Genomic DNA, 16,855 nt, shown 5'->3' with positions numbered 1-16,855 from the left:
AACCAATCAGATTGAAGAATTGTTAATAAGCAGCGCAGAGTCTGAACCAGGAAGTGTCAGTGAGCAAATTGAATTCAATGTCAAATCAGGCACAGAAAGCAAAATACAGCGAAAAAGAAAAGAAAGACTTATATTTATATAGCGCCTTTTACAACCACTGGACTTCTCAAAGCGCTTTATAGCCAATGAAGTACTTTTGAAGATTAGACACTGTTGTGATCTGGGAAATGTAGCAGCCAATTTGCGCACAGCAAGCTCCCACAAACAGCAATGTGATAATGACCAGATAAACTATTTTGTTATGTTGATTGAGGAATAAATATTGGCCAGGACACCAGGTATAACTCCCCTGCTCTTCTTCAAAATAGTGCCATGGGATCTTTTATGTCCACCCGAGAGAGCAGACGGGGCTTCGCTTTAACATCTCATCCGAAAGACGGCACCTCCGACAGTGCAGCACTCCCTCAGCACTGCACTAGAGTGTCAGCCGAGATTTATGTACTCAAGTCCCTGGAGTGGGATTTGAACCCACAACCTTCTGACTCATGCGAGTGTGCTACTCACTGAGCCACAACGAGGGAAAGAAAGATTGGATTAAGAGAGAGAGTAAAGAAAGAGACAGAAAGAAAAAGTTTAAAAAAATGTAATTTATTTTTAGTATTCTCCAACAACAATTAAAATCTGAAGGAATGGGACTCCACACTTGTAAAAGTTAATTTTCAGTGCCAGAGAATTGTTTGGCAGGAATTAAGACTTACCACACTAATAAAAAGGGAGAAGACAGTGAGATGCCGTTTTCGTACAGCTTACAGAGGAGCGGCGCATCTCCAAAAGGCGTTTGATAAACTGCAACTAATAGGCTTGCCAGCAATGTTGAAGTCCATGGAATAAAAGGGACAGTAGCGGCATGGATACAAAACTGGTGAACGGTTGTTTTTCGAACTGGAGGAAGGTACATAGTGGTGTTCCCCAGGCACTGCTTTTCTTGATGTATATTAATAGCTTGCACCTGCGTGTACAGAGCACAATTTCAAACTTTGCAAATGACATAAAACTTGGAAGTATAGTGAACAGTGAGGAAGAGAGTGATAGACTTCAAAAAGACATAGTCAGACTGGAGGAATGGGCGGGCATGTGGCAGATGAAATTTAACACAGAAAAGTGCGGTGATACATTTTGGTAGGAAGAACGAGAAGAGGCAGTTTAAACTAAAGGGTGCCTGTGTGTTTGTGTACAAATCGTTGAAGATGGCAGGGCAGGTTGAGAAAGGGGTTAAAAAAGTATACGGAATCCTGGCTTCATAAATAGAGGCATAAGAGTACAAAAGCAAGGAACCTTTATAAAACAATGCTTCGGCCTCAACTGCAATATTGGGGTCAAGTTTCGGGCCGTGCCTAGAACGTCACAGCCCCGACCTGGACGCCCATTTTTTGCGCCTAAAAGTGCGACAGAAAAATACCTCTTAATTCTCCGGCTCCTTGCTGGTCCCTGGGAGCTAGGCGCGGCGGCGCGCACACAGCAGTGGGGGGCAGAGCCACAGAGTTGCGCCGATTCTGCAAGTGGAGGGGTTGGGGCTAAGTTAAATGAGGCAACGTCGTGCCGGCAGCCCTGCACATGCGCGTTGGAGCGCGCACACGCAATAGCCCAGAAACATTGGCACTCGGCCATTTTTAAAGGGACTTAAAGAAAAATATTGATTTGTCTCGTGGACCCCTGGAAAGGCTTGGGATTGAATTTTGGTGATTTTTTGGTGTCTGAAGGAGTGCTTTTAGCAGCACTGTTGAAGAAATCACCTGCTGAAATCAGTGAGTGCAGCTTTTCACTGCTAAACTTCCAGAACAGGTGCTGCATTGGTGCATGCAAATTAAGGACTGTGTGGTTTGAAAAATAAGAGTGTCAATTCAATACAGCAATGGAAAAACGTCCACCAAGAACAAAGAATTTCTTGCATGAGGAAGTGGAGATATTAGTCAACGTCATTGAGCAGAGATGGCAGGAGCTAGATACCAGCAACAGAGGTCGCATAACAGTGCCACCAAAAGAAATGAAGAAACGCTGGAACCAAGTTGCAGAAGATTACTGCGCAGTGGTGCATACCAGGAGATCTGGAAGCCAGTGTAAAACGAAATGGCATGACCTTGATCAAGTAGTTAGTGTAAGTAATATTTTCATTTTTAATGTAATCGTAATTGTAATGTGTGACCATCTGTATGTCCCACCCTGCAGGAAGACGCACTCTGTAAAAAGTTATATTTTACTCTTTGCAGAAGAAATTGGCCCACAACAAAAGGGAAGCAACTCAAACAGGAGGAGGCACATCCAATCTGCATCCACTGACACCCTTGGAACAAAGGGTAGCTGCTATGATGAGTCGTACATGGAGAAAAGCAATCGGTACAGCACAAGCTGGGACCGCACGTGAGGAAGAGGGCAAGTCCTGAAAATGCATCGTGGCCCTTTAAATCAACCTGCTGCCTGGCCTGCTATGTGTGAGAGTACTCATGCCACCCATCCTGCCCCCTCCCTTGCTGTTAAATATTTGACTGTTCTGATGTATTTTGCAGAACATGATGATGGTGATGATGATGCTGCCAACCCTGAGGATCCTGAAGATACAGAACAAGAACCAGTACAACCAGGTGCGGATGATCCAGACTGGATGATGGCGGCGATGACTGAAATGTCTACAGGGGAGAGCTTCCAAATTAATGTTTATAAGCCCCCATTAAGGGGCATCAGAGTTTCAACCTCTTGCATAGGTTCTGGTTCTACCTTCCATGGTTTTGATTCCGATGTTGCAAGTCCCAGTGGTGCTGCTGGTGTAATGCAGCAGTTTACAGCCAGTGCACCACCGTCCGAGCCTGCGCCTCCCACTCGTACAGGTTCTGGTTCCACCTTCCATGGTTTTGATTCAGACATTGCGGGTCCCAGGAGTGCTGGTGATATAATGGAGCAGTTTACATCCATTCACCCACCATCCCAGCCCACGGCTCGCACTCGAGTGCTGCCGTCTGGAACACCGAGCGCCCCACCGTCCCAGCCCGTGCCTCTCTAGTACTGCCGCCTGGAACACAGAGCGTCCCACCGCACCTCCCAGTGTAGTGGTGCCGCGGGGCAGACCCAGGCAGAGGAGAAGGAGATTGGAGACACGTTCTCCTGAGATGCAGCGTGCAACAGATGCGGCTCAGGCTGTGGCATTGAGTTTGGAGACCAATGAGCTTACCCGATCACTCATCGGTAGCATAAGTGCAGTGGGTGAAGAGTTGACGGTCCAGACGGGAGAAATAGCAGTAATGACACGGGAACTTAGGGAGGGAATGTCCGAGGGAGTGCAATCGATGGCACAGGCCGTCAGGGAGGGCATGCAAATTACGGCACAAGCCCTCATGGAGGTAGCTGCTGCAATAAGGGCACACAGCCCAGCCAATCAAATGACACCCCCATGAAGAAGTGAACATTCACTGAGATGTGGATGAGAGATGGTTGTAGCCTTTCTTTGCTGCTTTTGTTCTTGTTCTTGATATAGCTGTAGTAACGTTTTTCAAATTGAAATTGTTTTGTAAGTTTTGTAACTTTACAACTTATAAGTGATCTTAGGGTTTTTAAGTGATCTTCTAGTGTAAATGCTCTCACATTTTGTAACTTATTTAATTTTGCATCTAAAAAGTGATCTTGAAGTTTAAGTGATCTTAAGAGTGTAAGATTTTTCACATTGAAATTGTTTTGTAACTTTACAAGTTTATAAGTGATAAAGTTTTTAAGCGATCTTCAAGAGTCATATTAAAAAGTAAAATTTGATACAACAAATATTTTATTGCAGTGACGTTAACTTTTCAATAAAATATTTTTCATTAAAACTGATTCATCTTCCATTAACACAACACAACGTAGGAACAACTGCAAAGAATAAACATGTCTATGCGCAACAGTGGTCGCAGAGCCCTCAGGCATCAGTAGTTGAAGCATTCACGGATGAGCTGCTGGCGCAAGGCTCGAGCAATCGTTAAAGGAGCACGATGGACGGCCCTCCTCCAACCTCATGCTCCGGCATCAGGCACTTGCATGCTTTCCTGATCGTCGTCATCATCCACATCCTGCTCTTCCGTAATACTATCATCATGCACTGGACCCTCACGTGGGTCTTCTGGTTCCACTACCAGCTCCTGCTGCCTCATTATGGCTAAGTTATGAAGCATGCAGCATGCAGCAACCAACAGTGAAGTGACCGACAATCTGAGGAGAGTATTGCAAGTGGCCTCCGGAATGGTCCAGGCATCGGAATCGCTGTTTCAATATGCCAGTGGTCCTCTCAATGATGGTGCGCGTCGCAATGTGCGCCATGTTGTATTGACGGTCAGCTTCTGTCCGTGTCACGCGTAGGGGCGTCATGAGCCAGGTGGTCAGGCCGTACCCTTTGTCTCCCAGTAGCCAGCTCTGCCCTTCTGGCTGCTGCTCAAACATGTCATAGAACGCTGTCGCGTCGCATAGGATGGATGCTGCCAGGGTATCTCGCATCGACTGACATGATGCGCTGCTTGTCGTCACACACGAGCTGCACATTGATAGAGTGGAAATCTTTTCTATTCCTGTACTGCTCGGAATCCTCCACAGGTGTTCACAAGGCTATGTGGGTATAATCAATGCAGCCCTGTACCTTTGGGAAGCGGCAATCCTGAAGAAGCGCACAGCCCTCTCATGGATCGCTTGTGCGGTCATTGGGAAATTGATGAAGTTATTCCTCCGCGCATACAGTGCAGCCGTGACCTGGTAAACGCAAGCATGTATTGCACGTTGAGAGATGGCGCACACATCTCCAGTTGTAGCCTGAAACGATCCCGAGGCATAGAAGGCAACTGCAGCTGTTACCTTCACTTCAACAGACAGGGTAGTTGGCGTTCTGCTTCTGGGCTGCAAATCTGCTCTCAGCATATCACAGATCTCAGTGACAACTTCTCTGCAGAAACGCAGCCTTTTGACACAATCAGCCTCGCTCATGTCCAGGTATGAGCGCCTGGCTCGATATTGCCGACGTGGCTAAGGTCTCCTGCCCATCAGCCTATGGGCTATGACGTTCCTGGTGTGGTGAGCTCTAATCAATTCCCTCCTATGTAGTGAATTGATGGCAAACCATTGTATAACACATGGTGTTGACAATGCAGCACCCATTCTGCAAATTTAAGTTTCAACCTGACTATCTGACTGCCTCTCCCTAACCCCTGGCCGGATGGCCTCAGTCTCCCTCGCAGCTCGAAAGCTGCTTGCTGTGTCTTCAGCTGCCATCGAGTCACTGACGCCACCCGTCTCCTACATGGAAGGAAGGCCTGCCTGAAGCACCACAGCTTGAAGGCTGCTGCTGCTTCACACAGGTAGGAATATTCAATATTTTGTCTTTGCTTTGTTTATAATTTTTTAGTCAGGATGGCTCTTTATTTGTATAAGTAAGAGTGTTGAATGCTTGTAGAATTTAATTACTTCCCTCCCCCCCCCCCCCCCAGTTCCCTACGCCTGATTTGTAACCTACGCCTGATTTGTAAAGTGCAGGCAAGATTTTTCTGAGCGTACAAAAATCTACATTTACTCCATTCTAAGTTAGTTTGGCATAAGTTTTCACTGCCTAAACTTTCAAAACAGGCATAAGTGGCCGGACACACCCCCTTTTGGAAAAAAAAACTGTTCCAAAATGAAACTGTTCTAACTGAGTAGAACTGGAGCAAACTAAATGCCGAGAATTGCAATTTCTAAGATACTCCATTCTAAACCAGTTGCTCCAAAAAAATAGGAGCAACTCAGGCCGAAACTTGACCCCATTGTGTCCAGTTCTGGGCACCGCACTTTAGGAAGGATGTGAAGGCCTTAGAGAGGGTGCAGAAAAGATTTACGAGAATGATTCCAGAAATGAGGGACTTCAGTTATGTTGATAGACTGGAGAAGCTGGGATTGTTCTCCTTGGAGCAGAGCAGGTTGTGAGGAGGTTTGATAGAGGTGTTCAAAATCATGATGGGTCGAGACAGAATAGATAGAGAAAAACTATTCACGTTGGCGGAAGGGTCGAGAACCAGAAGACACAGAGTTAAGGTGATTGGCAGAAGATCCATGAGGAAAATATTTTTTACACAGCGAGTGGTTAGGATCTGGAATGCACTGCCTGAGAGGGTGGTGGAGGCAGGCTCAATCACTGCTTTCAAAAGGATAAGTGTTACGTAATGATGTGTGTATCGTCCCAGTACCTTAAATGTAATGTAAGTACTATGCCACACCACAGAGGGCGCTGCGGTGGGAAACCCTGGTAGTACCTGTAACAAGGACTATATAAGGCTGACCACCACACCTGGGAGGCACTCTGGAGCTGAACAATAAAGGACGAAGGTCACAGCAGTTAGACTTACACCAGACCGTGTGGAGTCAGTGATTTGTGTGCTACATACACCACATTGACAACGAGGAAGCGGACGAACTCCACACAATCATGGCTACTCTGGGCTCGCTAAAGGATTTTACCGTGGGCAATGATTGGGAGGCCTTTACGGAAAGGTTCGAGTACTACTTCACAGCAAACGACCTGACGGAGAACACATACACAATGAGAGAGAAGCGTAAGGCGATATTGCTCTCCAGTTGTGGAGATGAGGTTTACTGTCTCGTCAGGGATTTGCTGGCACCTGGGAGCACCAGGGACAAGTCATACGAGGAGCTGACTGAACTCATTCGTGACCAGTTGAAACCGGAGGAGAGCATCCTCACGGCCAGATACAAATTTTACCATCACTGCAGACCCGAGGGCCAGGATGTCACCAAATATGCTGCGGACCTCAGGAGACTCGCGGCGCCGTGTGATTTTGGCGCACACCTTGACTAGGCTTTGCGGGACGTTTTCGTTATGGGGATTGGCCACGAGGGCCTCCTTCACAAGCTGTTAGCCACAGAACCCACAGTCACTCTGACAAAGGCCATCACCATCAGCCAGGCATATATGACTTCGACTTGCAGCACCAAGCAAATGATCCACACAGTCTCGAACCCGGCAGACATTGTCCACAGGATAGCGCCCACCACGGACAAAACTGCAGAACGTGGCTCTGCCCGGGACAGAGAGCACGGACCTCGGAATCCTGGAGCTCAGAGTCCGCTGAGGGGGGCCAATCAAGCAGCACCATGCTGACACTGTGGAGGAAGCCATGGGGCTCACCAGTGCAGGTTTGCGGAGTATACGTGCAATACCTGCCATGTTAAAGGCCACCTTCAGCGTACGTGTAAATGAAATCGGACTCACCATGTGGCTGAGGAGATGGGGGATGATCCACTGTTCAGCGAGGAGCAGGTAGAAGAAGATGAGGTGCTTGGACTGTATACGTGCACCGACGATTCGCCCCCAGTGATAAGGGAAGTAAAAATCAACGGAGTCCCAGTGAGTATGGAAGTGGACACGGACTCAGGTCCGTCGTTGATGAGTCGGAGAACTTTTGATAAACTGGATTAACCCAGCTGCACGACCCAAGCTGGTCCCGGTCACGGTGAAGCTGCGTACCTACACCAGGGAACTGGTACCTGTTCTCGGCAGAGCGATGGTGCAGGTATCCCACCGGGACGAGACGCACGCTTTACCTTTGTGGGTCGTTGCAGGCGATGGGCCGACACTCCTCGGCCGGAGGTGGATGGGGAAGGTCCGTGGGAGCTGGGAAGACTTCATCACTCCACAGGCTGCTGCTCCCCGGGGTGCTGCCGTGCCCCGGGTCCCCAGAGAGCAGCGCCGACCGAACTGGAGCTGCAGCCTCAATCCACCCACAGGCAAGCCCCAGGCCCGGACCTCACACAGAGACCCTGCAGCCCCAGCCCCCACAGGCAAGCAGCCCTGCACAGAGGGGCCCAAGGGGGGGGGGTGAGCCGGTGGGGCGTTGCGGGAGGGGTGCTGAGGGATCCAGGGGCCGGCGGTTCGGAAGGGCCCCACAGAGGAAGAGGCCCCGCCGAGGAGCTGGTAGCGGCAGCCGCAGGGGAGGCCTCTACGGGGGACGCGGCAAGTGCGGCCGCTGGAGAGGCCACGACGGCCGCAGGAGAGGCGGCAAGTCAGGTGGCAGCGGAGGCTGCGACGGCGGAGGGCATTCGGAGCGGCGGAGAAGAAGATGGCGGCGGCATCATGTCGGAGCTGCAGAGCATCAAAGATGGCGCCTTAAAGAGGAAATGCACCCGGGAGTCTTAAAAGGGCCTTACAAAGAGGTGGTCCCCACAAAGGACTTCTGTTTGGCAGAGCGAGTCTAAAATGAGCTATGTTAATGTGAGATAGTGAATTTATAATAAGAATTACTTTTTTTATGCTGAATGGCCACTGTATTTGTGTAAAATAATGGATGAAGTACAATTAATGATAACGGTTAACAAGGAAATCAAGGTTCCGCTACCAGTCAATAACCAGTTAATGTACCAGATAATATGTACCATACTAACGCACTGTCTATGCCCACCTGCCTTCCGTTGGACAAGTGTGATGTTATGTAATGATGTGTGTATCGTTGTCCTGCGTCCAGGTGGGGGGGGAACGTGATGTTATGTAATGATGCATGTATCGTTCCAGTACCTTAAATGTAATGTAAATACTATGCCACACCACAGAGGGCGCTGCGGTGGGAAACCCTGGTAGTACCTGTAACAAGGACTATATAAGGGTGACCACCACACCTGGGAGGCACTCTGGAGCTGAACAATAAAGGACGAAGGTCACAGCAGTTAGACTTACACCAGACCGTGTGGAGTCAGTGACTTGTGTGCTACATACACCACAATAAGTACCTGAAGGAAAATCTTTGCAGGGCTACGGGGAAAGAGCGGGTGAGTGGGACTAGCTGAAGTGGTCTTAGAGAGCCGGCACAGGCTCAACGGGCTAAATGACCACCTTCTGTGCTGTAACCATTCCATGAACTCGGACAGCAACTTCCGGATGTTCGCACTTAACTTCGCATCTGTGCTCGCCTGAAGTTACTGTCGGATTTGTGTATAAATAACGGTGAGCATCGTTAGCCTCATCATTATTTCTTTACAGTAAATTCTGGCCACGAGTCTTCTGATTGTTTCAACAATGGGGAGCAGCATTTTAGGCTGCTACAACAACAATCCTGAAAACTGCTCACATTTCTTTGCATTCAGAAATTGAACAGACACATTAAACCGAATATTCTGCAAAGCATAGGGAAACATTCAGATTACTCTGCTTTAAGAAGACGTCTCTATAACATTCAAAAATTCTTCTGTTTTTGCCACTCATAAGATAATCCTGACACTTCTCTGTGCTTTGTGGGATATTTACACACCAGACGTCTAGGCAGCTTCTTTTTCTTTCAGTTTCTCTGTAAGAATGAAGTTTAGCCATCACGCACTGATCAGTTTAAGGGCAGGTATTGTCAAGTAAAGATAATAATAGTGATAATATATATATGCCTGTAAACCAAAAGGACATTTTTACCACTAATCTTTGCAGGACCTGTGACGTTGAAGTAGAGGTGAGTCTTTGAGTCTTCAAGCACTTATTTACTTATTGCAGTTTTCTAATGACACAAGGTTCAAACTGCCATGTATTTTTTTTAGAACAAAGTAATGCTAAATTTGTCCATGGTAGTGGTTATATGGAATAAACTTCCAGCTAAAGTAGGTATTACTGTGTTGGCCAATAATTTCATATAAAAACTGGATGAATATCTGGTTAGGAATAAGAAACAGGATTTTGGGTTGTCATCGTCAGGCATCAACCAGTGAACCAACACGACATAACTACCATTTTAATCACAACTATGCTGCAAACTACTAAAATGGATTCCACAATGATTGGTTTTATACAAGTGCCTTTATATAAAAAATATCACTTAGCTGTGGAGGAGCACACTGAATTAAGGTTTGTTGATTTAAGTTTTGCTAGTTGCAATATTTCTTTACAGTCAACTCTGAAAAATTAAGCTCAGATCCTGGATAAAGTCACTTTTCATATATAAAACTATTTCTATGTAATGTGTGAGCAGGCAGTGTTTTATGTGCTGAAACCAATATTATGCATTACAAAAAATAGGTTATTACACCGAATAACCACTTTTTCTCCATACGAGTCAAGGTGAACTATTCCACAGATATTAGCCATATCCCTAAAGGCCACAAGATAATCTGGAATATTATTCAAACAATAGATCACGGTTCCAGTTCTATGATGTGCAGTGCAATAATAAGCCGGATTTCATTGTGAGTGGTGAACCAAGTTACTTGCACTTGCCCAGAGACTGTCCATGGGTTTTTGTAGGGCAAGGTCCTGTCTGCCAATCATCTAAAAAGCGCAGCGCCCTCTACTGGGCATCTGGGACTTGCATAAACATACCAAACAATTGTGTATCTCCTCAACCAATCAGATTGAAGAATCGTTAATGAGTAGCACAGAGTCTGAACCTGGAAGTGTAAGTTGGAATATTGAACTCAATGTCAAATCAGGTAGAGAAAGCAAAATAAAGAGCGGGAAAGAAAGATTGGATTAAGAGAGAGAAAAAAGAGACAGAAAGTTTTTTTTTTTAATTAATTTTTTTTTACTCTCCAACAATTTTGGAGGAGCAGGCCACTCGAGCCTCAATTTCTTGATTTCCATGTTTACCTGCGCACATGCGGTGACCGGAAACTCCTGTCCAATTTGTAGATAAATAACGTGAGCGTTAGCCTCACTGTTATTTTTACAGCTTAATCCGGCCCAATTTTCTGCTGATGGGATTCAAGATTGGTTTCTTTGAATTAATTTCAAACTGAATTTTTCTATAATGATAAGGATTTGGGCTGGAGCTATTCATTTTTATAAGACCATGTAGGTTTCAATTCAAATAATTGTGGTGTTGTCCAGCTGGCCTTGAATCTCACATGTTAATGCCAGCTACCCTGCCAGTTGCCAGGATTCATTCATTTTGCAGCAATCCAAGGTTCCGTCATTCTTTGAAGAGTCTGGAGAAGTGGATGAATGGCTGCTTGTGGGACCAAGGCTATGTACTGCAGCCACAGCTGGTTACCACATTGAGGGACCCATGGACAAGAGGGGAAGAGCAACGTGACAAGGTGCCTGCTGCCTCTAGGGTGTTGACCAACCACACATGGGTATCGTGAAGCGAGGTTCAGATCTGGAATGGCCTGTAGAGGTACCCAAAAGTATTGAAACCATTTGTGTTTTACATAACATCGCCCTACAGACCACTCTTGACTCTACAGCAGGCTGCTAAAATGTTACACCAACTAGTTACAGAAGATGACCCCGATCAAGAGCCAGATGAATCGTCTGCACAAACAAGCAGTTCAGCCAGAATGACGAGACTGTCTCCCACAATAAGCAATTTTCACAAGTGCTCCATACCATAATCAAGCAACATCTTGTCCTTGAGCCTATCAAGTGCTCTGAATACATTCCTCACTAACCACCAATCTGCTTCGCAGCAAAGTAGTTCTCTGAATGCACTGGTGTACGAGTAATCCCAATTCACTCTCTGTAACAAGGCATTGTGCAGGTGTGTTCAGTGTATTTACCTCAGTGCTTCCTCTTCATGTGTGTATCCTTCCTAGCTGTGTGCTCCTAAGGGTTTCCTTAGTGGGAGGAAGAAGTGAGATGAGTGACTGCTGCCTGTCAATGGCTACCGATAGGGGTTGAAGTTATTCAGGAAATTGTATGCTAGGTTTGTAGCTCCAATACGGTGCCAGTGGTGTTGAGACAGTGGCTGTCTGGGCCGGTGTATTATGTAACTCAGCTTTAAGCATTTGTACAGGGCGGTGGGGGTGTTATGAACGTAGTGTTGCCTTAGGACAGAACTCCATCACCCGTGCAGCTCCAACTATTTCCCTTCTGCTGGACACCCCTTCAGTACACCCAGAGGTCTGTCAGGGAGTAATGAGGCTGAGCCATGTGATTACAGACTAAGCATGTACAAATTGCAACTCCTTTCCTGCTGATCAATGCAGAGAGGAAATACTCCCCATACAAAAATCATTAAATATTGAAAAATGTTCATCAAAATTAGCATGGACAGATATGATGCGATTTTCCTGCTCTGTAGCTATGGTGGTGCAGTTCAGTGGTGTCCATACTACAGCCCATAATGTACTCCATCGCCTCACTGATGGATCAATCCTCAACTAGAACACCAAAAACTGTCGGTATCCACAGCTTGACATATTAGTAAGTTAACAGGAACTTGGATTTAAAGTGTATATGCAGCCTCTAAAGCTGCATGGTACACACCTAGGTGGCCAGGAAGACTAAAAGCTTGGCAACACCTGCTGAAGTTTATCTGGTGTAAAAGCAAACGTGACAAACTTACATTTTTGGGGTCATCACCCATGCTTAGATGACATTTGGGGTAACTGGGATAGCCGACTCATTAGCAGGTGGTTGGGCATTTTGTACTGTTTGACTGCAGCTTTTGGCTTGCAATATGCTGTAAAACAATAAAACCTTTGGCAATGCTCAGTGCTTCCATGCCATGGACTAATGTCCCTTCACTGGCATAGAGGAATATCTGATCAAAGAATAAAACCCAAATACTGGACATGAAGTTCACTTTCCCTTCAACAGAGTAAAATGGTTCGAGGCACCCGCCTGCGGAAGGCTGCAGTAGAAGGTAGGTTACTTGTGAAAACGTATTTTTCTGTAGCTAGAGGTGGAAAAGGAGTCGGGCATATATGAGATGGAGCATGTATTTTGTGCTGATTGGTGAGCTTGCAGGTAATTTGTTCGGTTTTACGGGTGCCACGTTTATGGCGGATGCACTGGAGGGACTTATTTTTGGCCTAGACAGAGGTTGTGGGGCCTGATGGGTTCTTGAAATAATAAGACGAGAAAGCATGAGAAATGATGGAACAAGATAATAGGTAACCTGGTTATCTACAGACACTACCATGTAAAATGAGAATAGTTATGCTACGCCTGACATGTAGCATAGATTGTGGACCACAGAGCAACTTGATGCAGACACTCAATAGAAACTATATTTTCTACAATTTATAAAATATTGACAAAAGGGAACAGAAAATGCAAGTTCTTTAACATTAGTTCATGAAGCTACTTTAATCATCAAAAAGCAAAGCTTTAACTCTTCATTAATTAAAATACCAGATAATAACATTGTTTCATTGCCTTTCCTAGTCTTCCTCTGACTGCAACTGAAGTCTGTCTGGAATCTCAAAGTTACCGAAATGTGGAAGATGCAGATGCTTCAGAGGACAAGGAGGCTACATCTGAAGAGGATGAGTGTGGACAGACAACAAGATGTTAAAAACAAACCTAGAATATGGAAGAAAAGAGCTTTTCTTTTTATTGTGAAGTGCCTTTATTTATATAAAGAACTTGCACTTTATAGTTTTATTTTAGAGTATGTTTCACAGCTGCAATATTTCCCGTAATAATTCATAGTTCGAATAATTTTTATACCAAATATTTGAAATATTAGATGCATATTCATCTAGTTTACACTGTTCTTGCCATACTGTTTGCACCTCTTGTTTGTTTAATTTATAAAAGTTTGGAAGAACCAGATCGTCATTTTAAGAACTAAAATGTACCTTATCCTTTATTTTGACATTCACCTGCTTTACTATGCTTTTCTCTCTCACACATCAGAAAAATAGGTTGCATTCAAATGGTTCTCAAATGTCATTAATCTTTATATTAGACAGAATGGGGGGGGGGGAAAGAAGAGATGTCCTCTGTAACTAAATTGTAAACGGACTTACAATCAGTTGCACATACCATGCAGAGGAACTGTTCCCCATGTAAGGTGTTAAATGTTGGGAATTTAATTTTAATTTTTTTTTGAAGACCACATTTTTGCTTCAGAAGATCGTTATTCTACTAGTGGTTTGTGGAAAGGAAGGTGAACAGACTTGCTTTTATCTAGCATCCCAGCATCTCCTCAGGAGGCTTGAAAGCACTTTGCAACCAATTTCTTTTGACCTGCAGTCACTGTTATGTGGACAATTGCATCTGCTAATTGTACACAGTAAATGACATGAATGGCTATTGATTGTTAGCTGTTGGAATGTAGGCCAGGACACTGGGAGAGCTCCCTGCCCTTCCTCAAATAGTAGAATAGTGCTCGTCCAAATGATGGTACTTCCAACACTACAGCAGTGCATCAACACTGAAGTGTCTAGATTGCATGCTCAAGTCTGGCAGTGGGGACCTTCGGACTCAGAGGCAAGAGCTACCAGCAGAGGCAAGCCGGTACTTAAGAGGATAGATAACAATAGGCGGTTTACTCCATTGATTAAAATTCAGCCTTCATTGTAGGGTTACCAAACTGGAGTCAGATTCAGAAACATGGCCTACTGTGGTGCCGTGATACTTAGTAAATCAGAGGAAACTAAATTCTGACTTTTTTCTTTAAGTACTTTTACATAAGTGAACAAAAATAGGAAAACATTCATTTGAATTATTTATACTGCACATGAATATGGTTTATCTGCCCCAGAATAGCTGCTCAAACTACGTATTAGTTTCATTAAGATACTTTGTAAGTGGTCATTTACTAAGGTGACCCACCTTATATCAAGGCAATATAGCTTATCCTTTATTTCATGGTCACCCAACCAAAGCATCAGCATTGTCTTTTTAGTTTGTGCAAGTAAAGGGTTAGACACCTGTTGTGTCCAGTTTATATGTGCTGCTGTCTTAAATAGTTCTGGTTCTTTCAATGATTATTAATCATAAGTAAGGCCACCAGTTTACGGTTTTCACAGATTAAAGGACTAAATTGTAGAAAGTAGTTCGCACAATCCCAATAAAAATCCTGGGGAGTGAAACTGCTCTTGGGCAAAATGGGTGAGAGGGAATCGGCAGCCCGTTTTACACCCCATCCCATTTCCTTTTCCATTGACTTCATTACGCATGGATATCAAATGAACTGCTGCTCACCTTATCCTCTGGTCAATATTATCCCAAAATAGCCAGACACATGGTACTGTAATAAATTAAAATTTGTATACATCAAAATAAATATTGGTCTATTAAATACTGTTGCATCAAAATATTGAGTGTGGTTAACTGAAGAAACTCCAAAAAGTGTTAGAAAGAAATTGCCCATCGACAGCTCAGTACAAATACAAATCGGTAAGCTCTCCTCCAGCTGCAGAAGTGACCTTCAATGTGCAAAAATATCTTTTCTAATGTACTATTAAATCACTGCTTCGCCACTCAGGCCCCAGTTAAAATCCCACCAGGGTCCTATTGATGTCATAGACCCCCAATTACCTGTCTGTGTAGCACGTTTATTTACTATCACCTTCAACATTTCACACTGCAAAACGTTCCAACAAAAAAGTCAAAATTGTGCTCACAAGAAATGGATTTTCCATAGTTATTAATTGATCCAGTTTTCACACAGCAGCAAATTTTTCCTTTAACAATACTGCATATATTTTTTAAATTAATATAAAATATATTGGAATAGCTGACAAATGCCAAAAAGGGAACCTCTGACACTGTTCTCGAAATTAAATGATATGTCTTTTATGAATAAGGTAGTAAAACATTTGAGGCTTATTAATGTGTTTGAAACCATCAATAATGGGAAAGCTAGAAAAAAGCTGATGGCTGCCTTAGATAAATGGGATGAATAGTACACAACAAAAATGTTTAGAAATGCTTCCCTTGACAGAAATTTAGGGGTCAATTTTAACCCCGACCAGAAACACCCTTGCTGGTCCAAGTTTGTGGCCGGAGGATTTCAACTTCTAGGCTTCATTTAAATGCCAGCAGTCCGCTTCCCGCCAGGAGTGTCCTGTGGGAGGGAAGGGGAGTCCAAGGAAGAGGATGTATGCCTTTCCTTGTGGGCTCCGAAGGAGAACTTCTGCTTTTCCCGAAGTCACAAAGGGAAGTTTTCCACTTACTAGTCTTTCCCGACAGCTGTCAGCCTCGCTGGAAAGTCACTGCAGCTTTCCCACTCCGGCCTCAGTTAAAATCCCACCAGATTCCTACCGATATTCTTGGCCCCCAGTTAGTATTTATGCATGAGACTCCTGCCCGCGTCTGGCAGGCACTTCATCCCCCACCAAAATTAAGGCATTAAAATCAGAGAATGATGGGAAATGGAACCGCTTCATTTGAACTGCTTGACCTCTCCATTTCCCCCACTTATGGCTGGAGTTTAGTTTGCAGACACACTAGGAGAGGGGGTGGGGGCAATAGCATGTGGCAAACCCAGAAGTAAGTGCAGCGCATCTGTCATCACCACCATTTTACTTCCGGGTTTCCCATCCAATCAGCGTAGCGACCCGCATAGCATGATCTCAACTCTAGTATTTAAAGGGACAACCCAACATGCAAGTTGAAGCAGTTGGAGTTGACATGGAGACACAAAGCACAATTGCAATGGAGTCGGGATGGGCAAAGACTGCACTTCATTCACTTCAGCCACACCTCCCTGGATGTGCTTCTGGGGGCTGTAACGACCCGGAGGGAGATACTGTTCCCTAGTGACGGGAGGAAGAAGCCTGCTGCTGACACAAAGAAGAATAGGAGCTAGAGGAGGCCATTTTCCCCCTCAAGCCTGCTCTGCCATTTAATAGGATCATGGCTGATCTGATCATAGACTCAGCTATACTTCCCTGCCCGCTCCCCATAACCCTTTACTCCCTCATCACTCAAAAATCTGTCTATCTTCGCCGTAAATATATTCAATGACCCAGCCTCCACAGCTCTCTGGGGCAGAGAATTCCATAGATTTACAACTCTCTGAGAGAAGAAATTTCTTCTCATCTTAGTTTTAAATGGGTGGCCCCTTATTCTAAGATTATGGGCTAGACTTTCCATTATTTTTGCAAGCATACCGCCCACTAAATGTCCATTTTAACGCTGAAATGAGGT

General features: G+C 44.9%; 1 protein-coding gene across 1 annotated transcript in view; it reads left to right on the top strand.

The window, feature by feature from the left end:
- rgs11 (regulator of G protein signaling 11) overlaps positions 1–13,268 on the top strand; it is a 247,511-nt gene extending 234,243 nt beyond the window's left edge. Inside the window, exon 19 of the mRNA XM_070856713.1 lies at positions 13,139–13,268. Within this exon, the coding sequence (XP_070712814.1) occupies positions 13,139–13,268 (130 nt within the window). The remainder of the gene's footprint in view (positions 1–13,138) is intronic.
- Positions 13,269–16,855: the final 3,587 nt, after the last annotated feature.

This window comes from Pristiophorus japonicus, chromosome 15, assembly GCF_044704955.1.
Source record: "Pristiophorus japonicus isolate sPriJap1 chromosome 15, sPriJap1.hap1, whole genome shotgun sequence".
Taxonomy (NCBI): domain Eukaryota; kingdom Metazoa; phylum Chordata; class Chondrichthyes; family Pristiophoridae; genus Pristiophorus; species Pristiophorus japonicus.
This window is presented reverse-complemented; position numbering and strand designations above follow the sequence as displayed.